Source organism: Mixophyes fleayi, unplaced genomic scaffold (genome assembly GCF_038048845.1).
Source record: "Mixophyes fleayi isolate aMixFle1 unplaced genomic scaffold, aMixFle1.hap1 Scaffold_851, whole genome shotgun sequence".
NCBI classification, from domain to species: Eukaryota; Metazoa; Chordata; class Amphibia; order Anura; family Limnodynastidae; genus Mixophyes; species Mixophyes fleayi.
Window position 1 is genome coordinate 1 of NW_027448577.1, and position 24,905 is coordinate 24,905.

General features: G+C 40.5%; 1 protein-coding gene across 1 annotated transcript; it reads right to left on the reverse strand.

Moving 5' to 3' along the window:
• Positions 1–7,313: 7,313 nt before the first annotated feature.
• Positions 7,314–24,183, reverse strand: LOC142135731 (cilia- and flagella-associated protein 46-like; the record flags this gene model as incomplete). The annotated part of the gene is made up of 8 exons (XM_075194622.1): positions 24,180–24,183; positions 22,493–22,572; positions 18,118–18,178; positions 17,936–17,971; positions 17,511–17,613; positions 15,183–15,295; positions 9,235–9,316; positions 7,314–7,450 (listed from the first exon to the last, which is right to left on the reverse strand). Coding segments are annotated over exons 1-8 (616 nt in total), but the record flags the coding sequence as incomplete, so codon positions are not given.
• Between the last annotated feature and the right edge of the window lie 722 nt (positions 24,184–24,905).

A 24,905-nucleotide genomic window follows, 5' to 3' on the forward strand; every position in this document is an offset into this window, starting at 1 on the left:
TTTAGAACATCCTGAAAATGAAAATAGAATCTGATTGGTTGCTAAGGGCAACACCTCCACTTTCCCTTTTTAGAAGGTTTGATAAATCTACCCATAGATCTATTTTTCAGATCGTTTAAAAGGTATTCTAATCAAATTACTAAACAAATTTGTTACTGTAACTAAAAAAAACATATGTTCAATGCAGTTTTTATTGTAAATGTTTTTCCAAATCAACCCTTGGTGCACTGCAGTTCCAGGAAACTCAATGCAATGTTTTTGAAATATTTTGCTCCTCTATTTAGAGACACCCATTATAACAGGTAGATGTAAGAACTGATACTTGTACTCTGCTGTAAATAATGGCTATTTTTGTTGTTCTTGTTTAATCTGGAATTTTAACCTTTATGGCCATTTCTTGGAGGTGTTCCATACCTCCTATTACAATAAATAAACAGATAAGTACATGCATCCATCACTAACTCTAATAGAATGACCTCTAGAGAACCCCTGGCACTAATTATGTTCATTATCTGTGCTCTGACTTTACCCGTCTCTGGTTTGTTAGTTCCTATACTCTTACATCGTGTTCTTTCCCTGTGTGTAAACAAGGAACTGAAAATGTATCAGAATGTTATGTACTGAGCAGTGATTAATAAAATTTTGCTTGTTGATAACATGTTTGTTGCATGAATGGCTGTTAAGAGGAATTTTGTTCCCAACATGGCCACGTCTTGTGCCCACTAGGCTGCAGACGCAGCCACGGGGTTGTGACCATGGAAACCAATAGGAAGCTGTTGTCCCTCGCAGTCACGTTACCTTGCCTACAATCCAGTTCAAATATGGCCGTGGATGGGGCTGGAGATCCCACTGCCACACCATAATCTGCAACTGCTAGGTGTGTTTTATACCTGCCCCCCTCTAAATACCCCTTGTTACATGTTCTTGTTTGTCTGTGCCCAAAGTAATGTGCGTGTGTTAATGGAACCCTATGACGATAGCACTAGCAGAACACACGTGTTTACAGCAGAGATAAAGAAGTTGCAACAAAATTAAATGTCAGTCCAATACTGTGTGGAGGAACAGGCTGTTTAGCAAAGGTGTGAGGTTCTGTCGTCATCATCAGCAGCTATTTATATAGCACCTCCAATTCCGCAGAGCTGTACAGAGAACTCACATCAATCTCTGCCTGATTGGAGCTTACAGTCTAGTTTCCCTCAAACACATACACAGACTGAAAGAGACTAAGGTCAATTTATTAGCATCTTTTTGTAGCCGTGGAGCCTCTAATCTCTTCTTTTTTCTCCTATTACCTGCACCAATATACAGAAAATATCTACCGGTAATTACCACCACAGCTTGAGGCTTCAACTACCATCTACAGCCCACTACAGCTATGCGGCTATGTACAATTTACTTTAGAAAGGGTTGTATAGTGTACATAGCCGCATACCTACATTACCCCCTTAAGAGCAGCGTTAACAGCTTCGCCTATGTCAATATACTGACTACCACCGGGTGTGACAAACCTCTTGGATAGCTGCTTTGATATGGTTGTGGCCGTTTGATGTGACATAGTAAGAAATACATTTTGAAAACTTTGTTGCTGGAACATACATGGTGGGGACAGTCATGTATACATTATAGAACAGCTGGAAAACAAGCAGAGACAGGAAGAGTCACATATTCAAATCCAAATATAGTTTTACTGTATTGCAGACTACAGGGTGCAGAGGTTTCAGCCCAGTCCAGTGATGCTGAGCAGGTCATTGTGAGTCATCAGTGATGTCATAATGCCACAGCCTTATATAAAGGGTTACTAGCTAGTTGCAGCCACATTAGCCCCAGGGGAGGGCTGGCAACCTTTGGCTAGGGGGAGCAAATACAGGTAAGTGACCCATGGTTCAACATTTACATTAACAGACTATTTTTCATAACTGCAACGCGAAGGTGATGTGTAGACAATTACTGCTGTGTGCCCACGTTTTGTAATTAGGCCTCTCTCCAGCCCCAACATTAAAATAATAATATTCACAATTGTTAAATAGATCTATTTCCCTCCAACCAGCCCTGACATTAAATTAATAATATACATATGTAATAAATATACGTATTTCCCTCCAGTGAGCCCCATCATTAAATAAGTATTATTCCCATTTAAGATATAGACCTATTTCCCTCCATCCAAACAGCCCCAGAAATAAATTAAATAGCATTTACGTTTAATAAATATAACCATTTCCCACAACCATCCCCAGCGTTAAATAATTCATATTCACATTAATAAATAGCCCTCCTCCCCAAACTCAGCCCCATATTCAATTAATAACCACAAACCACCACAGCATTAAATTAAAGGTTCCGTCACATCACCTTAAATTAAAAGGCCCCACTATTAAATAGCCCCATCAATAAATTAAATTGCCCCACCATCACCCCACTAATAAAAAAGAACCCATTTAGCCCTCACCTGCACTCCACCATTAAAAAGCCTACCTCCCATACTGTATTAAGAACCCCCTTGTCTAACACATTACCATACTGCAGGACATTGAATTCCCCCCTATAAATAGAGCTGGGATTACAGCTTTCAATGCATTCTGCTGTGTGGAGTGATTGGGGCAGGACTGGGATCATATATGGCAAAATATCCCTCATCTCTAGTTCAGAGAGAGCACATAACAGACATGGTAGCGCGACAATCCTGTGTTCACGGTAAACAGTCTTGCACACTGCTGCTATATTGGTTATAGGCTTCAATGAATACTATTTGCAGTGCTGGTTGAACTGTTTTCCCCAAGTGGGGAATGAAGCAAAGATCAAACATACCAGGTGGGCAGGAAAAGGTCAGAGGAGGGAAGTGTGAGAGCTCAGACTGCTGTCTTTTCAAACTGAATCAATAACTTATCAAATTGAATTTCAAGCTTGCAAGTAAATAGGTTATAAATACCTTTAACACATACTTATTTATCTTCAATCAGTTAAAAACAATCATTTGCAAATCATCATATTATCAAGTGAGGAACCAATATAAAATACTTCTACTAACATACAAGGCCATGAACAAAACTGCACCAACATACATCTCCTCTCTTGTCTCAGAATATCTCCCAACCCGACACTGCTCTTCTGTGCCAGATCTGTGTCTCTCTTCCACTCTCATTACCTCCTCAAATTCCCGGTTACAGGACTTTTTTCGGGGTTGTACCTACTTTGTGGAAATCCCTCCCTGGCACAATAAGACTTTCCTCTGATATTCTGAAAAGCCACCTCTACAGGCTGCTTATAATATTCTTCTTAACCTTCCTAGGTTGCCCTATTACCAGAGCCGGATTAAATAGGCCCAGGCTTTTGAGGGCACCTGGCGTGGGGAGGGTGGTGAGGCTTCCCTGGTTGCCAGGAGGCAGTCCTGTCATTGGAAAGCAACAAGTAGCCAATCGCAAGGCTGCCTGTTGCCGAGTAGGGTGGGTCTACAGAGGCTGTGTGTGACTCGTGCTGTGTGACTCGTGCTGTACCAACTTCCACCCAGTCCCAGACGGAGGTCAGTGGCATTCAACACAACAGGTAGGAACAATTTATTTTTAACAGGGGATTTGTGACAACAGGCCCAACAGGGGATATGTGAAAATATAACATGCACATGTCAATGGCCCGTGTGTATTAACATAAGGATCAGTTCGTTCTTTACAACATTACCAACTTTTTCAATGAAGGTTATGCCCTGGTCCCACTGACAGTTAACTGTGTTTGACTATTTGCATTTTGAAGTCTGCTCGGATGTACGAACACTTGAAGAAAGAATAGTTATATATATCAAATCTTATACATTCCCCTTTGGCCATAGGAGGTATTAGGAGGTATGAAAATGATCAACAAATGATAATCACATTCTCACATTTTAACTGCACAGTTTGCAATAATAAAAATCATATTTTGCTCTCTGTATTGGGTGGCAGTCTCATGGATGCCCTATGTATTGTTTGGTGGTCACAAGGTTACCTTCTGTATTGTGTGGCCATGACAAGGGTGCTATGTGTTGTATGGCGGCCACAAGGGTGCTGTGTATTGTGTGGCGGTCACAAGGGTGCTGTGTGGTCTTCTGCTGCTGTAACTTGTCCACTTCAAGTGCTGTGAATTCAGAGGTGCTCTGCTGCATACCACCCATGGTTATTTGAGTTACTGTCGCCTTCCTATCACCTGGAACCAGATTGGCCATTCTCTTCTGACGTCTCTCATTAACAAGGTGTTTCCACCCACAGAACTGCCGCTCACTGGATGGTAATGGTTTTGAGCATTGTTCTCTGTAAAATCTAGAGACTATTGTGTGTAAAAATCCAAAGAGATCAGCAGTTTCTGAGGTACTAAAACAACCCACATGGCACCAACAATCATTCCACAGTAAAAGTCACTTAGATCACATTTCTTTTCTATTCTGGTATTTGGTCTGCATTTTTTGCAAATTTTTGACCATGTCTGCATGCTTTTATGCATTAAGTTTCTTTCACATCAATGGCTGAATAGATATTTGCATAAACCTAAACCTAAGTGGACAGTGAGTGTGTGTGTGTGTATATATATATATAATCATTTTATAGCGGCAGCAGATTCCGTAGCGCTTTAAAATTGGGAATGAAAACTATTTAGTGGGCTGTATGATCAGTCACACAACAATGTTGGTCAGAGGTTTTTCATCTTGTGTTAGCTGTGTAGAGGGTGGTAATAGGGTAACCTAGGTAGATTAAGAGGGTAGTTGAGGAATATTATAAGCTGGTCTGAAGAGGTGGGTTTTCAGACAACACTTGAAGCTTTGAAGACTAGAGGAAAGTCTTATTGTGCGAGGGAGGGAATTCCACAAATTGGGTGCATCATGAAAAAAGTCCTGTAACCGGGAATGGGAGGATGTGATGAGAGTGGAAGAAAGACGCAGATCTTGTGCAGAACAGAGGTATCAAGTTGGGAGACATTTTGAGACAAGTGAGGAGATATATGTTGGTGCAATTTTGTTGATGGCCTTGTATGTTAGAAGAATTTTATATTGGATTCGTTGAAAAACAGGCAACCAATGTAGAGACTGACAGAGTGACTCAGCAGATGTAAAACGATTTGCAAGGAAAATCAATCTAGCTGCTGCGTCCAAAATAGATTGTAGGGGTTTCAGTCTGATTTTGGGAAGATCAGTAAGGAGGGAATTGCAATAGTCGATGCAGGAGATGATGAGTGCATGAATTAATATTTTTGCAGTGTCCTGTGTGAGATATGAAAGTTTTTTGGAAATGCTTTTTAGATGTATGCTGCATGATGTAAATATTGAGTTGATGTAGGGAAGAAAGGATAGTTGCGAGTCAAGGATTACACCTAGACAGTGAGCTTGCGGGGTGGGAGTTATGGTCGTGTTATCAACAGAAATAGAAATGGTCGGGCAAGACACTTTTGTTGGTGGGTTAAAATATTATTAACTCTGTTTTTAAAAGATTGAGTTTAAGTTGGCATGAGGACATCCAAGATGAAATGGCAGAAAGACAGTCAGTAACGTGAGACACAGATGGTGAGAGATCAGGAAAGGATAGATAAATTTGTGTATCATCTGCATAGAGATGATACTGAAATCCAAAGGAGTGTATTAGTTTTACAACAGAAGAATAGAGAATAGCAGAGGACCTAGGACTGAGCCTTGTGGTACTCCAACTGATAAAGGAAGTGGAGCGGTGGTGGATCCAGAGAAATTAACAGTGAAAGAGTGATTAGAAAGGTAGGATGAGAACCAGGATAGGACAGTGCCTTCAAGACCTAGGGATTGTAGCGTTTGTATGAGGAGAGAGTGGTCAACAGTGTCAAATGCAGCAGAGAGGTCCAGGAGAATTAGAAGAGAGTAATGGCCTTTAGTTTTAGCTGTGATCAAATCATTGACAACCTCGGTCAGGGCAGTCTCTGTGGAGTGAAAGCCTGACTGAAGAGGATCCAATAGGTTGTTTGCAGAAAAAAAGTGTGTGATCAATATAGATACATACAATAGACAGTGTTTTTATATATATTTATACTTAGATTCAAGTTTATTTTTTTTTATTCATTTTCTTAAGTTTTCAGCACCCTCTACTGTTCAATGTTAAAAACCTGAAAATGAGCACTTTATAAATCCCCTACGCTGGCTCGAATTATTTCTAAAATACAGTACAGCTTTGAAATGGAGACAATAGATATGCCCTACTGTGCTTCGGCCCCTATCATGAGGTGGTTCAAGTGACATTGTACACGTTACAGAGGGAGTGGGTGCAAATAGAGGGTCATCTTCCTCCTCTCCCACCCACTCGCTCCTGGCTTTACCTGATGCTCCCCAGGAGGATTAGTGGAACCCCCCACGGCATCTTTTGGACGTTTTCTGTTTTTATGATGTGCATTGCAATGTTAAATTATTGATGAAAAAAAGCACTTTATAAATAAAAATAATCAACCATTGTATTTTTGTCTTCAATGGTCATTAAAATAACATACCTTTACCTCTCAACTGTCCCGATTCCATCAGGATCCTCCTAATATTAGGGGAATACCTTGATTAGCCAAGAGCTTGTCCCAGTATGAGGAACAGCTGTGATGTATTTCCACTCTTTATTTACATACATGCTGTGCTGTGTGAACCAGTTAGTGTTGCACTCTTTATATAGAGGATGGGACTGGGATGTAGATGGCTGGAGGGAAGTGCAAGCTATCATCGTCATTTATTTATATAGCGCCACTAATTCCACAGCGCTGTACAGAGAACTTACTCACAACAGTCCCTGCCCCATTGGAGCTTACAGTCTAAATTTCCTACTATAGACACATACACAGACAGACAGAGAGGGAGAGATTAGGGTCAATTTTTGATTGCAGCCAATTAACCTACCAGTATGTTTTTGGAGTGTGGGAGGAAACCGGAGCACCCGAAGGAAACCCACGCAAATACAGGGAGAACATACAAACTCCACACAGATAAGGCCATGGTCGGGAATCGAACTCATGACCCCAGTGCTGTGAGGCAGAAGTGCTAACCACTAGGCCACTATGCCCTCCATGGTGTTGGTCACGCCCACACACATCTGGCCACACCCACACAACACTGGCCACACCTACAGTGGGACGGCACTTTTCACAGCAGGGCCTTTATAATTTTCAGCCCCAGGCCCATGTGGCCCTTAATCTAGCCTTGCCGAAACATACAGTAATTTGTTTCATTTTCTGCAACCCTGCCAGAATTGCAAATAAACGTATTTCAGTTGTATCTAGAGAAACAACCATCCAACATTATAAGTGATTAGTTATACAGTGATAGGGAGACTGAGCTTACTGCAGCCACTTACATTCTGAAAGGAAGTCCAGTCTGTCTGCATTCTGCTGTAAGGTTGTGTGCCACTGATTCAGCATTACAGAGCAGACACCTGTCACACTTAGCAGGAGGGCTGTTTCCACTGGTCTTTCCAATAACAAGCAAGATTCCCTTTCCAAGATAACCACAAAAAATGATTTTAGGAGTTAGAAATACTTCCGGTTGTATTTAACAATAATTAAAAACAGAAATGAATTGAAAATGAAAGAAACATTTGGGATCGTTTACAGGACAGAGATCTAGTAAATCTTTACCTCCCCTTATCATCATTACCGTCTTACTATCTCATCTTAGAGAAGACTGAAATTATTATAAAACTACAATATATTTTAGTAATGTCCAGACTGCTGCAATTTTCACTCACTTACATAGAAAATGTCCCTTGACGTGCTTAATTGTGAGCATTGCCCTCTTTGCTTATTGTTTTGTTATGGCGTGTTTTAGCCAATCACTATGCTATAAAAAGTGTGGTTGGAGTGGAAAACTGTTCCTTATAAACAACGGCCAAGGGAGAGTTTATTATCACTCTAATCTTCCAGGTTATATATAGACTATCCCCATATTTTAAAACTTTACCATATGATTTACCAAAAATGCATATATTTTGTACATTTGTACAAGGCTTTCTGTACGTTATTTAGCACATCCATTATTCTCATTGTTTTCAGAGATGAAAGCTTTATCATCCCACTGCATTGTATCCCTTTCCTCCTCTACTGCAAGCAGAATTACTTTGTTTTCTTATCAGACATCTCTTTATGACTATATTCCTTTCACATGTCTGGATCAGCCACTAACAGGGGAGTAAGAAAGGCCGGTGACGAGAGGGGGAGCGTCACAAAGGACTTCTTTTTTGCTATTTTGTAGTCCAAATGGGAATAAAAAAAGACCCACCAGCACCCTCTGACTGCCACTCTACTAGTGGTCTCCGTTTTAATGGAAACCAGTCTATGCTGTCGAGCTGGTTTGGGATTTGGAGGGACTATTCATTTTAGACAGAGCAGTTTACATTATGACTGTATATTATAGGTAGCAAGTGCGCCCGCAAAAGAATTTCTCTGCCAAACTGGTCCCATTAACACTACAGTCCTTAGGTGGATTTCTGGGCAACCTCCACGCAATGTAACAAAGAGCTACACACACACAAAAGTAAAACAGTAAAAGGTTTAAGCATCTGAAAGGGGAGGTACTGAAGGGGTAAGAGGTTGGATATTGATGTGATGTTTACACTTTTCCACAGTACACCTCGTAAGGACTTCCGTCTCTCCAGACCTGGAGGCACGCTGGGCGTACCAAAGAGCGGCACAGGTGTAAAATCAAGGAAGTTTGCTGTGCACCTCTGGTGAGCTTCATAAATGACCTCCCCTGTCTACCACAACAAATATATAAAGACAAAACAAAAAATGCACAGTATTCTCTACAATGTTACATTCTAACAGCTTACACTACAACAACAGCAAAATAGGATTTTTTCACTTACCGTATAGTCCATTTCTCTGAGTCCAAAGGGGGACGCTGACCATGGAATATAGCAGGTGGACGTGGCGCTAGGGCACTTCAATAGCTAATACTATTCAAGTGTCAAACCTCCCTATATAGCCCCTTCCAGCTAGGGCCAACGCCAGTTTTATATCAATGCCCAACAGAAAAGGAGGGACTAACTCGGCATAACAACAGAAAAACATGAGTGAAATACATAGAATCAAACAGAGCACAGTGTCCCCCAATGGACTCAGAGAAACAGATGATTCGGTGAGTAAAAGGAGAAGTAAAAAAAAAAAAAAAAAAACACTGAAAGAAATAGCCATGAAAATATAAAAACATGTAAAACCTGCTATACCTCATGGTCACAGTGTCCCCCAATGGCAAGAAAGATAATTTTTCATTATTTTTACCTTTTTTGTACATCAATCGTTGATTGTCTTGAAAAACTACGACTTGTCCGCACCTGATCTAGAAGAATCATCAGCTGGCATTCTGAAATACATAATCCACATACAATCTGCTTTACAGCAAATTTAGATTGTCTGTACACTTCAATCTGAAATTTTCATGTACTTGAAAAAAAATTATTATACATATAGATATGAATAGGAGAGAGAGAGAGAGAGAGAGAGAGAGAGAGAGAGAGAGAGAGAGAGAGAGAGAGAGACACACACACACACACACACACACACACACACACAGGGAGGGAGAGAGAGAGACAGGCTAGGGTAGGGGAACAGCTGTAATCCTGTCATCCCCTGGGGTAGATGGCAGTGTGTAGCAGCCAAGAGATCACTCAAGTCCAAGGTTTTGGGTTCAACTAGCCTCAGCCAGTTTTATTAAGCAAAATAATAAAAGAAACTTCATAATAAACGCTTCTTCTCACACAGACTCTGCAGTCCCTTGCCTCAGGTAGTGAGAGACTGACTCCACTGCCTAGCAGCCTTTTAAACACAGCTAACAGGTGCCAGCATTAATCAGTCTGACAGCAGAACAGAAGACCCAGACTGGGCCTTGTAAATGGAGCCCATCCATCTCTTCTCCAGCTATACCCCAGGCATTTACCAAATCTAAACATATATTATATATATATATATATATATATTCTTTCCCCGCTTCACCTGATGATTACATTGTTTATAACTTTTCTTTACATTGACAGTAGGATATGTGTGTATGGCATTATCATTTAACAGATGCAAACTATCTCATTGTAATTCTTGAGCGAGTTATGCTGTGAGTATAGGCGTTTACTGCAATGTTTGATCATTATTTTCCTTCTTTTTGAGATATTAAACAATGACCAAATTAAAAATATTATTTTGCTGTAATAAAGCTACTATTATTTTCCCAAACTAGCGACAGTTGTCCTTTAACTTATATTCCCAATTACCTTATACTGATAGTTGCTCTAGTGCATTTTCTAATAGCTAGAAGGATAAGTGATGGGAAACCTGATATACTTCTGAGGCCCAGGGCCGGATTACCCATAGGGCTAACTGGGCTACAGCCCAGGGGCCTATGGCATCCAGATGGACCTTGAAAGTGCTCAGCAGCAGTATTGATCGGTCGGGGGCGGGGGCGCCTCCGGCGCGATCAGTGCTGCTGAGCACTTTCACTGCAGTCCTTCTCCGGCGCGCTGTAGTCTCCTTACTGAGCAGATCTCGTGAGTGTCACTCTCACAAGATCTCCTCAGTAAACAGAGTACAGCGCGCCGGAGAAGGAGGTAAGTGCCGGCGGGGCGCGGGCAGCCCCGACCACTGTGGAGGGGGGGGCGTGCAGCTCCGGCCACCGGGGGGGGGCCCTCACGGGGGAATGGAGGCCCCCTTAGCCCAGGGGCCGCCATTCCCTTAATCCGGCCCTGCGGGGGCCTAATGGTGTGGCCCTCTAAACATCAAAAGAACTGCACATCTCGAAAAAAGAGACACCTGTCTATAATAAAATATCAGCAGGCATTTTAAACAAGTGTTACAAGCTATAACAAACAAATCTGAAAATAAAGCAGGAAGGGGGGAGTCGCAGATGAAGGTTCAGAGTGCCGCATGTGGCAACAGGACCGTCTGTTGCCCATCACTGGTATAATAGTATAGTTAGTGTGACAAAGGGAGTGGTTTGCCAGAGGCCTCTAAGAGAGGAGTTAGGTATTTAGCTGACAGTCTGCAGGGTAAGGCTGCAAACAGAGTTACATATTTGTACAGTAGTGCGCCTAGGTTAAAGAGATACAGGTGGAGGACATATGTGCCTCAAAATAATAGTAAAGAGTGTGATTCATTGTATATATTTTGAAGTGGTTCAGAGGCATCCTCTTCCACAGTTAACAGCAGTTGACTGGGTGTATCTGCACTGAGACTCATTAAGAAGAACGCGTGAGGAGAACTCCTCGATAAAGGCCAGATGGGTGTGTCACCTGTCCATCAAGTTAGGGCTGTGGGTAGAGTGCAAAGTATAAACACCTGAGTTGTTCATTATGTGGTTGACCGATGCCAAATAAGTTGGATAGTGTCAAGGGAGCTGATTTCTGTTAGTTTAGCACTAGAGTCACAAGAAAGTGTTTGGAACATTGTGTTATCATTGACTTTGCCATCCTGAAAATATAAATGAAATGAAAGTACATAGCGAGAAGTTGTTTGTGTATGCATCACCAGAAGGGTGCCTGTGTCACATTAGCTATTAATGTGGTAAAACCTATTGATTTTGGATTTGCTAAATTCCTGCAGACTCGTACATAAAAAGAAGTGATATTGCCAGCTTTACTTGGTGAGCCTGAAAGTAAAATATGTTATTTCAAATATGTGAAATTGTGTCTGAGCCAGAAACTGTGTGCAGATACACTCCTGAAGCTCCATAAAAAGATCATACATAATAGGATATTGCTACTCAGCAATAATTTATCCATTTGAGAAACCTGTCACCATCTGCCCTGATGACCAGTAGAGGCTAATGGATCCTATCTTGTTATTAAGTGAAGGTCATCTCAGTAAGAATCATCATTCATCCTAAATCACAGCACTTCCATTCATCCTAAATATTATAGTCAGCTTTTCTTTTCAAGACACAATGGACAATAATTTATATAGTAAGCTCTTGCCATGTATCTCAAGTTATTTGTCTCATCATGTTGTTATTAATGTATATTTGCTTTGTCTACTTACTGTATGTCACTACAGCAGTGGTGGCCAACCGGCTGCTCTCAAGCCACATGCATCTCTTTGGGCATTCAAAAGTGGCTTCTGGCCGGGAGCATGAGGGCAGCTCTGGGCGCAGGCAGGGCCATATTGGAACAGAGTCAGCTACTCGTCTGACTGGGAGCACGTCATGTGACTTCCTCTACACAATGCAGGGATATCACAGTGTCACCGATTATCTAATCAGGTAAGGAGGAGGAGGGTGTAGCTTCCTCTCCTTCTTTCTCTGTGCGGGCTCCAGCGGCTAAGTGTGACAGGTAACAAGTATTCAATTATTGAGGAGCGGCCAGCGACCGGAGTGCTTGGGGAGGTTAGGAGGGTCTTGTTGTGGGTAAGGAGGCTACTGCTCCATGGATGGTGGTGCTTGAAGAGACCCTGATCGAAACATGTGAGCAATAATAGATTCCTGCCTATCTTTTTAAGATCGTGCAGCAGTAGTCCACTTCTGGAATTTGAAACTGACCCATAATGACACATACACCTCTATGTCCTATTTTTATACTCTATTCTAAACACAGAAACACGGACTGTACACTGAGAGTTCTCTTTATAATAGAATTAGTCAGATATTCCTTGTGAGCACATAATATATCATTTTGCTTAACTACATTTGCATTCACTGGTTTTTACCTTTGTCCTGGGAATCTAACTGATTCGAGTAAAGAATATGCAGTTTTCAGAAATACAAACAAATGATGGAGTACAATGTATATTGTCTTAAGCTATGTTTATTGTTAAGTAAGTACATTTTCAATGACATATCTGCTTAAAAAACACTTTTCACACTCCCTGCCCATACATAGCGGCTAAGTGTGGCAGTTGTGACATGTAAGGGGCATACAAAGAGACTGATTGGCATGTAAAGAGATCTGATAGCATTAGGAGAGATCTGATGAAATGTGTGGAGGACTGCTGGCATGTGGCGAGGTCAGATGTGGATGTAAGGGGCATGTGAGGAGGTCTGATATCATTTAAGGGGCATGTGGGGAGGTCTGAGGCTAGGCGGTGATGCTGATGGGCATGTAAGGAGCATATTGTGATATCTGATGGCATGTGGCCAGGTCTCATGTGGATGTAATGGGCATGTGGGTAAATTTGATGGCATTTAAGGGGCATGTGGTGAGATCTGGTGGCATGTGTGGAGATCTGATGGCATCTGGTGTGGTCAAATGAGCATGTATAGAGAGAGGTCTGATCACATGTGGGGAGGTCTGATGTGTGCAACAGGCATGTGGAGAAGTTTGTTGGCGTGTGGGGAGGTCTGATGGGCATGTGAAGTGTTCTGATGTGGGGAGGTTTGAGGTCATGGGATGGTCACATTTGGATGTAAGAGGCATGTGGGGAGGTCTGATGGGCATGCAAGGGACATTTTGTTAGGTTTGATAGCATGTGGAGTGATGTGATGACCATTTATGACTTTTTTTTATACCCACTTCAACAGTTTCCTCCACAGCAATTGTGAAGTGCTGTGAAGAGACTATATGTAGCACTTTGAACCCTCCTCAGCAGCGAGATAATAGATCGTTGTACTGATTTGGTGATTATTGTGAACATTTTAGGATTGTTGAATATTTTCTTTTTCACTTACCAAAAAATTGTAAATGATGTTACATTCTCAATGTGTGTGTGTATTGTATATATATGTGTGTGTTTATACTGTTTATAGGTATATACACACATAAAAAGCAAAGTTGGTTTTGTGATATTTATAGATATTTTTGGGCTCTTCATGTCTGACTGGTTAGCGACTCCTGCACTAGAGGAAACAAGGATGATACTAATGATAAATAATAAGCACTCAAATATGTAAGTATAGCTGATTGGAGAGTTATTCACAAAGGCAATAAGGTGAATTTGTAAATTGTCGGTTATTTAACCGAGATGCAGATGGAGTATGAATTCTCTGTGACACCTAGAAACTGGGCAGCTGGTACTGAGCGTGCTGTGTGCCTATACTGGCACCGCACTCTCACAGTTATGGGAGTGAGCAGGACAAGTGCACACGCTCCATTGCATTGTCGTCATTTAGGTAATTGCCAGAACAGACAATTTGCCAAGGGAGCTTTATCTGTACACTGACAAAGTAATACAAGTATGTATGAGCTTTATCATATAGGTACATTTGACCCCACAATCGTTCTGCACCAGTTTGACAGGAGTCACACTTCACTACTCTATGCTGCAAATGTTTAGATGCTCAGATTGGCTCAATGTTGCCTAGTACCTTCTACCTTAATTTTGGCTAAACTGAAATATTATGTGTTGCTAACATTCCACTGCTCTGACTACAAGTTGTTCTAGCTACGCAGAGGCAGGCAGAGGACACTACCCGGCCGTTCTGGTTGTGTTTATAATTTGTTATTTCCATTTGGGTTACCGCAGAAAAGAAGATTCTCATATTAATTATAAAGTGTAAGGGGGTGTTTGTCCCTAATAATATTTTATATGGAAGATGCGACTTTTGCATTTATTGCTAATACTGTAAAGACACTATTCTCTCTTGTGTATATGACACCTTTATACATTTCATTATATTGTATATGAATAGGGCAATGTAACTTTTGCATATATCTAAACACATTTGTACACCTGACATAGATCATTTTTGCAACAGAGTTTTTTGGCTTACATTCGATGCGCAAAATGCATCAAACGCTAAATGCAGCTCTATGTAACAAACAGCTTCCCAATGCAAAGGTAAAGAATGAAGAAATACAATACATTTGCCTTTGAATCACCAATGAACCTTTCACGTTGAGCTGCCCATTTTTTAGTACCAATTGCTCCTAATGAATAGATAGCAGAATTCCCATGAACACTGGCTCAGCCATGGCTGCCTCCTCTATGTGTACCTGACTAGTGTCATTTAGCTCATTACTAAAAAGCCAACACAATTTACGAGCAACAAGAAGAAAGCCCTCACATTACTGTCACAACATAGGAAAATAATAGTAGAAGTGCTATTTTCTGTTCAAATCACTTTGCTCTGGTCCCTTAAGTACCATTTTTTTTCACAAACTATTTTAAACACAATTTCTAAATATCTTGCTATTTACGCCAAAGTAGCTATCATCAAAAAGTTACTACTGAGTTAGTTGTTGTTCATTACTCTGGGTACTTTCCGACTTGTACAACAGTTTATGCAGTAATTATGACTTTTATTTCATGCTCACCTGTAAAATCCATAGCAACAAATTTGTCTAACAGTACATGTGCTAAAAGCCTCTCGGTCCCATAGAAAATAAATGCGCTGCAGTTAGTCATCATGTTTTCCCATTCTGCATGGCTGTAAAATAGACAGTGACACTATCAATACCAACTTTTCAATGAAGTGCTAACATTCTCTATATGGGATGTACAGTATAGTGGTAACTGGCAGATTGTCTAGGCACACATATAAATGATCATCTTATTGGTCATTATATAACTTCAGCACGTCTGATTAATTGTGAATTACTTCTCAATGCTGTAGGGAATTGGAAAAAGCTGGGGAACAGCATGGGGATTGACCTGTGTATAACTGAATCTGTTATATGGTTATCCATTTACCTCCCATCAATAATAGATAGAAAAGGTAATTAATGTAGCAAACGGTATCAGAAATAGAACCAGTAACTCCAGGAACCAGCAGTGGGGTTAACATACAAAGGAACTTTATATTGTAGACATCACAACTCACTAACTATAATATTATTATGCACAGAAATGTTTACAGAGGCAGTTTTAGGTATAAAGGATATACGAGGGGTGATATTGATTTGTGTGCTGTCAGCATTATTTTGCAAGAGGCTAGTTAGGTTGACATAGTACCGCAATGTTTGAAGCATAAATATACACATTTCTGTACTGTGCATGTGTAGTACAAGTGGAGTACAGCAAGAGAGCACACACGGATATTCCATTCCACATGGAAATATGTATGTTTTGGTTTTGGATCAATAATACTGTCATTGAACTATTTACTCCTGTGTATATTACATACACATATATATATATATATATATATATATATATATATATATATATATATATATATATTACATCAAATGGGGTAATGCAGCTTTTTTTATTTTACATTTACCGCTAACACTGTCAAGCTGCATTTCTGCGCTATTGGGTGGCGTATACGCATTTGTAGGCCAGACTTAGAAATCCTGGTGTACTTTGAGCTGGATGTAATTCGCAATACATATGACTCAACATGAACACGCGGAATTTTTACACAAAATACGTCAGGTCCGGTATTTACATTTACCATATAGTTGAGTGCAAGATACTGTTCTGTTATCAGAAATTTCTCCATAATTGCAATGTCTCTTATACCGCTTTCATACTGCCGCCCCGGCAATATCCCGGGTTTTTCAAGCTGGGTTTTTGCCGGGGCTCGGAGCGTCCCAGCTCAGAAACACCATTCATACTGCACCTCGGACCCGGGAATTTCCCGGGTTCACCCCATTCATACTGCACAAATCTGTGCCTTGGCAATTTGTGGGAGTCATCACCAGAGCAGTTTTCATTGGCTGAAAAATGGTGATGTCATTGACACTTTCTATAAGTAAAATCATAATTAAAAAAGCATAATAATTAGTTGGTTTGCTCAATGTAGCAGCTAAATTTCATCATTTAATTAACTGATGCCCAATTATTCCCTCTGCCCTTCTGAATCAGAAACATCAGCAATTCAGAGACATAGCAATTTATACCTTTACTGTTTTAAAAGGATCCTCAAAGAAGCAAAACTGCTTTGCTATTATATTTTAAAATTGAATAAAAGAAATAAAAAAAAATAACATTTATTTATCCTCCAGAGACAGGCAGACAGCCAATCAGCTTGTTTTCTGTGCAACCCCGGGTTTTTGGTTCGACCCGGGAATTACCCCTCGATAAATCCCGGGTTAAAGGTCGTTTGAGCTCGCCCTGGCAAAAACCCGGGATTTTGGTGCAGTATGAATGGGGTATTAATAGGTTTACTAACTGAAGCTTTATCTCAAATATCTTCATATCATCAGCTCCTGAACTTTTTATGTATATATTTATAAAGGCGACTATAAAAGTCAACTTGTATTTTAGGTGTAATGACCATTTAAAACTAGCACAAGTCTATGCGGCTTGTGCTGGACTGAAAGTCCTGCAAGTCCCAACAAGTAGAAAAAGAGGCAGCTTCAATGACATAGATACATACTGAGACAAGCATAGCAATAAACTGGTAAATGTGTGCTGTAAATATCATATATCCTTAATACAGAATATTTATTGCTTGTAACCTGTCAAATTTTACTTTATTGAAAATTTGTATTTCCTTTTAAAAGAAAAAGTTTTTGATCAACACTTCCAGGTCTCTTTAATATCACCCTCATTGCAGCTAGAATTGTGAAATATTGACTGAATAAATATCAATACAAATGTGGCTTAAAAACAATTAAAAGATGACAATAGATCACATTGATTTGCTTTTATCAACACTAAATAGCCAATTGCAGTATCCTCAACTGAGAACAAACCTGGGCACACGTAATCTTCCTATAATTCCTTCCCAATGTGCAGTAAATTGCTGGCTGTACCTTACGAGAACCTCGTTCATTCTATAGCCAGGGCTGTGTGTTTCTGAAAAGGGACACAATGAATAGAACATTGAGTTTTTGAACTCTGTTATACCTACCATTTCATTTTCTATTATATAAAATAAACAGTATATTCAATACATAATAAACAAAGAGCAAAGGTCATTCATATATTTACCAACACTTAAATCATGCAGCGTTTGATATGCAATTCATAGTGTGCAGTTGTTATCCAACATTGACAGAGCTAAAGACAAAAACAATGACTGCAAAGGGCCATTGTTTGTGAAGTCATTATTATTGAACAAGTGTTCTTACTAAAGAATTGTTTATATCTGAGCGCTGAGGTTATATTATGTCCTTACCTGGTTCTCTTATTTCATTGTAAGGATCCACAATATCTGATATAAATTGTTATGGAAGCACACAAATACACAACAATACCATCATTTACCAAGTGGCCACATTAAACTCAGATAAAGCAAACATAAAACTGACACTTGGCATAATAAATATAACTTAGCAATGGTTGCTGTATTAAGGATACATGTGAAATTATGGATGTCCACTGACATGCAGTTAGTTGGTAGAACACGATTGATGGGTACCTACAAAATAGACAACAGATAATGCACACAACACCCTGATATATCCTTAGAATACATATTAGGCTATAGTATAATTTGACATTTCTGAGCAAAAACAAATTCAGTTTGATCTACGATATCACAGCTTACTGACTATATTAATGTTGTATGGTGACCATTTCATTACATAACTACTGAAGTGACATTCACTGACAGCTTCACCATTGGTTGAATTATTCAGAAGTAGGGACTCTGAATATGCAGAATATGTATGGAAGACTTCATAAAGAAAAAACAACCTCTATTAACAGCAGCCATGTCTTTCCATAATTCCACTGTTCTCCTCTCCCCATAGTGCAGCATGTTTTCAGGATCTCTTACGTAACATTTAAAACATCTTTACCAATAACACAACACATAAGGGTTGTCCCTGGGCAAATAATGTGCAGTTACATGGAGGCAGGAATGGAAATCACTGATGGTGATTGTCCAATATTTCTGTCTCTCTGTCCCTTTCAATTCAATAATCCAGTTCCTACAATGCGGCTTCTACCATTCACATAACATCACTCCATATAGAAATGTGTTAAGGAATGCGTAACAGAATAGCAGCCAAAAGGAAGAGGACCTCACATAACCCACCGACGATTTCATGAGTTGTGTAAATTTGATTTAGCTTAATCCAAATGTAACTTGGCAGAGATTTTTTGCACTCATGGGTACACCTAAATGGTTGCTGTGGTTGCTAGCTGGTCCATTGTGCAATATGATGTAGCACATGCCCTTGTGTTTCAAACTCCCACTGTCCCATAGATTGTAAGCTTGAGAGCAGGATTCTCTTACCTCTCTGTCTGTATGTATTACCCAGTATTGTCTTATTAACGTTTGTTCCCAATTGTAAAGCCCTACGGAATTTACTGGCGCTATATAAATAAATGTTGATGATGATGTACAGGTTTCTCGTACAGATTGCTGGCCATAGCAAACATAAGTGTGCCATGTTTCAGGATAGTTATAACCTAACAAGTGTATTGCTTATGCATACAGATGTGATTACATAAATACATAAATACTTGATATTGGGTCATTTTGTTTCTTGTCTTTTTTTTCATATGGTCGTGCTATACAATTGATTGGTTAAAGCTTTCAAAATTAAGAGCATTTGTGCTTTTGTGCATTTGTGCTTTCAAGACACATAAAGATACATCATCAAGAGAACTTATTTAAAAAGTACACTAGATGCACAATGCAAAATGCGTTGCACAACTGTGCCTCAGTGGCCTGCGCAGTGCACATACAAGTGCACGCCTACTGTGAGCTCGTTAGACATCCCTGCAAATATGAAGTGTTTCTAGGGGGTAACTGTATCAAGGTCCGATTTTTTCAGCGTTTTAAAATCGTGGGTGATAACCCACGATTTTAGTCCAAAAGTCGCCAGATGTATTAAACTGTTGTCCTCATCTAGCTGCGAGATTAGTAAACACATCACTGTTACACTGTCCCTGCCTACTCAGTCGGAGGACCAGCAGCTGTCAAATGTTTAAAAATAGATAAAAAAGTTTATTTAAAAAAAAACTTGGGGTCCCCCCGCCATGCCACTATTAACCCTAGTGCTGCCAGACTACTGCTGGTTACGTGAAAATCGGTGAAAAAATTTGCGTGGGGTCCCCCCGATTGTCACTTAACCAGCACTAGGCAAACCAGCCAGGGTGGGTGGCCCTGCCACGTGTCCCCCTGCCATAATGACAAACCAACCCCAGGCTGTTCAGCACTGGGCTGGATTTCCTAGGGACTGGGGTCCGCCGAATAAAATGCGCAGGCCCCCCTCTACGAATAACCAGCCTAGTAGTGAAAGCACTACAGCTCTTCCTACACCCCTGGGTGTAGGGTAATAAACAGCGATTATATAGTTAAAAAAAAACTTTACGCCATTTTGTTTTGTGGAACTACAAATCCCAGCCAGCCCGGGCTGCCATAAACAGTGTGGGCATGCTGATGCTTGGCATACCCATGGCAGCCAGGCTGACTGGGACCTGTAGTTCCACAAATCAAAATGTTAAATAAACCACTACTCCCTCATTCAAACCACATAGTTTTAATAAAAATAATAAAACACCAATTAAATTTATTAAAAATAAAAAAAACCAAAATACTTGCCAATCAGATTTCTTCTTCTTTCGTCAGCAGCTTTTAATCCAAAAATGCTTGAAAACCGTGTCCCAAATAAATTTGTAATTACAAAGTCCTGCTTGTAAATGTCTTCTGTTTTTCTTGCTTGCAGTCTTCAGCCAGAAGGGCCCCATATTTGTAATCCCACGCTGTCATGGGGATTCCCCATAGAGTATAAATAGACCTCGCGGCTGGATTATATTCATTCACATCTGTCTACTTGTACACTGTACAAGCAGAAGTTGCGTCATCTGTAAACTGTTTTTTTTATTTTTCTCAAGCATGTTCTGGATTTGGATTACGCTGTGCTTGTAGTTATACAAGCATCAGCATGCCCTGTTTATGGCAGTCCGGGCTGGCTGGGACTTGTAGTTCCACAAAACAAAATGGCAGGACTTTGGAATTACAAATTTATTTGGTTATTCCTAGAGGGGGGGCCCGCTCGTTTTTTTTCGGCGGACCCCACTCCCTAGGGAATCCAGCCCAGCGCTGAACAGCCTGGGGTTAGTTTGTCATTATGGCAGGGGGACCCCTGCTGCGTGTCCACCTGCTATAGTGCCACCCACCCCGGCTGGTTTGCCTAGTGTTGGTTATGTGAAAATCGGTGGGGGGACCCCATGCAAATTTTTTCCCCGACTTTCACGTAACCAGCAGTAGGCTGCCAGCAATAGGGTTAATAGTGGCCGCTTGGGGGGACCCCACTTTTTTTATTTTTAAACTTTTACCTATTTTAACATTTGACAGCCGCGGGGACCTCCGGCTGTATAGCTAGTACAGTGTAATAGTGATGTGCTAGGATGCAGCGTGTTGTATCTGGCGTGTTTTAAAGCAAACTCAGGAGAGTTTGCTTAATCGCAGCTTCAGACATTTGAGACTTGTATAGCTAGAGTGGCAAACAGTCGGGAGTTTGATCTCTATCGATTTTGTAAATAGCGATTTTGACAGAAACACAACTCTGGCGATTTTACATGAAATCTCAGCTTCATACATCAGCGAGTTTCAACTCTCCCGAGAAAATCGCTGGATTTGCAAAATCGCACCTTGATACATTTACCCCTAGGTGTGTAAAATCCACCCCCTGCCACTTTAGAACCACCTTTTTATTAAATACTAAATAATAAATATTGCCTTATTTAATAATGAGGGTGAGGAGACATCAGCAGGGAGGTTGAGAGAAGGGTGGGTCAGAAAGAGAGTCCCCAAGTCTCCATTGGGAGTTTGATGAGGGCAGATTATTATGGTGAAAGATTGGACTCCGGCCCTATCCACGACTCCATGCGAGCCACCTTTAGTGAGCGCTAGGACTAATAGCTTTCTATTGGTCTACACAGTGACACCTCTTGTAGGCTGCATACACAGTATCAGATTGTAACACAGCGAGTTGCAGTATTTTGGACCTGCCACCATCTAAGCATTGGTGCGATTGTGTCATCGTGTAATGGGAGTGGGGCCAAAATGAGTCAATTCACATCATCAAGGCGCCCTTCCCACCCACTTCACTAGAAAGTAAGCAGGTTGCAGGAGGATGGCCTGCTCTCCAGGGCGTCCGGGAGGGTAGGCGTGTATGCCCTCCACACACTAAGGAACACCCCAATCCCCATAAATGCGCACTCTCCACGCCAGATTCAGAAAATTAAATCTCGTTTTTGTCTCTGCAAAACTAAGACACCTATGCTTCTAACATGTACTGTGCTGTGCTTCTCCGGACATGCTGCCATCTTGCTCAGCACACCTATACACATTGGTGGAAATCTTGATGCACTTGCGTAAGTCAAGGCACATGGCCGCTCCAATGCTGATTTTACCCTTTGTAAATTACCAACAATGTGTATATCACACAACAAATATGATCTGTTATACTATTAATGATACCATGAAAAGCTGCAGGTGAAGTTTGTATCATGTGGCTGATGTGACATGACCTCAGACACTAAGGCGACAAGGAACAGAACAATCCTCTAAATGGAATTCACTGTATTAACAGATATAACCTCCTATCTTCTCAACATCCTAAGCTCTGCTAAGACAAAGTACTGGCAGTTGATGTTGATGAAACAGTTCGGAAACAGAGGCCGTAGATTCTCCATTAATCACTTTGGTGTCACATGTCAGCAAATTGAGTGCATCCATTCCACAGTACACGGGTGCTAAATATAGTGTACTCACAGCCTTTACTTTCTTTTTCTGGTCTGCTCTCGGTTTGGATTCTTTTGCACTTTTCAGGTCTCTTTTTCCTTCCCTATCTTCTGTAAGATAATCATCAGAAAGAATAACTCAGACAGTTATATTGTTATATCAATACATCACCTATAACTATAAATTGATAATGTCAATAGTGCAGACCATGGATAGAAAGGTTTCTTTGTTACAGCTGAAGCTGGCAGAATCGATTAGAGAAACAAGCAATGCTTTCATAAGATGCGAAGCTCTCATATGTATCTATAGAAGCGGGATGCCATCTATGAACTTGGTGTTACAACACTGCACTACATTACCGCTATTTTAAAGATTTAAATATATATATTTAAATGTATGAGCAAGAGACAAAACTGTTCTCTATTATGACACATTAACATTTAAGTCAAATAACAATATTAAAATGAGTATTCTGAAAATCTAGAGGATACATTTCCTTCTGAAATATATAAAAATATACATTTTTAAGTAGGATTTATTTTTCTTGAAAATTTTCCATACATTATATTAAGCTGTCATTTAAACCATGTGACACAAAAGAGAAAGCCTTTATTTGCATACTGGAACCACTGGTAAAGCTATATGTACCCTATAGGCAAACTTTGCATATGCTTACGCCGCATAATATAGAAATCGTTTAATGTTAATTGTACTTATTTATTTTTTTCTTTTTCATTTGATAACTTTTATGCCACCGTTATTGCCCAATAAAAATAATGAATGCCTCATATTGCCTACAATGGTAAAAAAATCTCTAAATAGTGGTTTGGTGCTGGCATTAAGCAGGAAATACCAATGGCAGAGGAGTTTTAATAAAGAGACATTTTCCCTGGGCCCACCAAAATAAGTGGTCTACATTAGGCTTCCCAGTAATAAAGCCTGCAACGGAGGCTCTAAACCGATTTCTAGCTTGGATTTTGGGGCTCCTATGTAGAAAATAGACCCATGTTTTTTTTTTAAAAAATGGTATCTCCACTTTATTTTGTTTTCTTGTTTTAAATAGAATTTTAGGTGAGGGATGTGAAGGGTAAAAAAAGAGAGGGGGGAGGGGAGTGAAAGTGAGTGAGGTGCTAAGTTCTTTGGATATGGATGGATGCATAAGGAGCCATAGAATTAAAATTTTAAGGAATTAAGTTCAAGCATTTCAAACTTACAAGAATTGATTAGACAGATCATGAATCAGGCTAGTGATGTGTACATGTTTAAACACCTGTCAAACACTACTGATGAAAGCAGGGATTGTGTGGTTGGGGGGGGATTGGGGTCAGATTTTTTCTGGTTCTGGGCGATCCGGCATTTAGCTGCTGTGAGGATGTGTCCAGCGAGTTTCCAGATCCACCTAGTTACGTCAGCGGGGAGACGTGGGTGGAAAGGTTTGATGGGAGTTGTATATGCATGATCTTGTATATCAGTTCCTTGACCTCAGGCCAGATGTGCTCAATTTTCGGATAACACCAAACGTAAGACAGAGTACCCCAGTCGCTGCAATTTTGCCAACAGCGGTCAGAGGAGGATGGGTAGATTGCTTTAAGTGTGGAGGGAACCAGATACCATTTAAATAAAAGTTTATAAGATTTTTCTTTGATCTGGGTGCATAATGAGGATTAGGCAACCGCGTTGTGTATATGAGACCATTCTACTAGGTCGAGAATCTCACCCATGTCCTCCCAATGCAGCTCATGAGACTCTTTAGACGGCAAGTCATGGTGGAGTAACAGAAAATAAAAGGTGGAGATAAGACCTCTAGATGAGGCTCTACGTAGGCAAAATGCCTCTAGAGGGGAGGGTTGACAGGGAGTCTTAGGATTTGTCTTACTATTATAGAGATGATGGCTCTAAAGATATTGATAAAACGGGAAAAGCAAAAGCGATTCTGGTAAAAAAGCCCCAAGGAACTATATATCAGGGAGAAATTTGAAATTGTGTCTGGTCCAGTGTGCAAAAAAACTAGGTTCTAGACCTGGAGGAAAGGATGGGTTATTCCATTAAGGTACAATTCTCCCTGGGTAATCAATTAGTTGGAAAGAGCATGTACAATATTCCAAGTAGAGAGCAAAAACGGAATTGTAGGGGGAAGTTGGTATAAATGAGGCAGGTCATTGGGGTCCAGCCAGAACAAAGCATAGGGAGATGTCATATGCATAAGGTGTGCTTCCACGAAAACCAACATCTTTGCGCGGATTTGAGAGAACGGCTTGTGTGAGGTGGGTGGCCAAATAGTATTTGTGGTGTCAGGGGAGAACAATGAATCTACGCTTAGAGTGGCGAAAGAGTCTTCTGGCGGCCTCTCGGGCGCCTACCTGACCATATAAAATGTGAAATTCATGTTTGAATGTCTTTTGAGAGTGGATGAACGGACCTGGACTGCGAGTGCCAGACACAA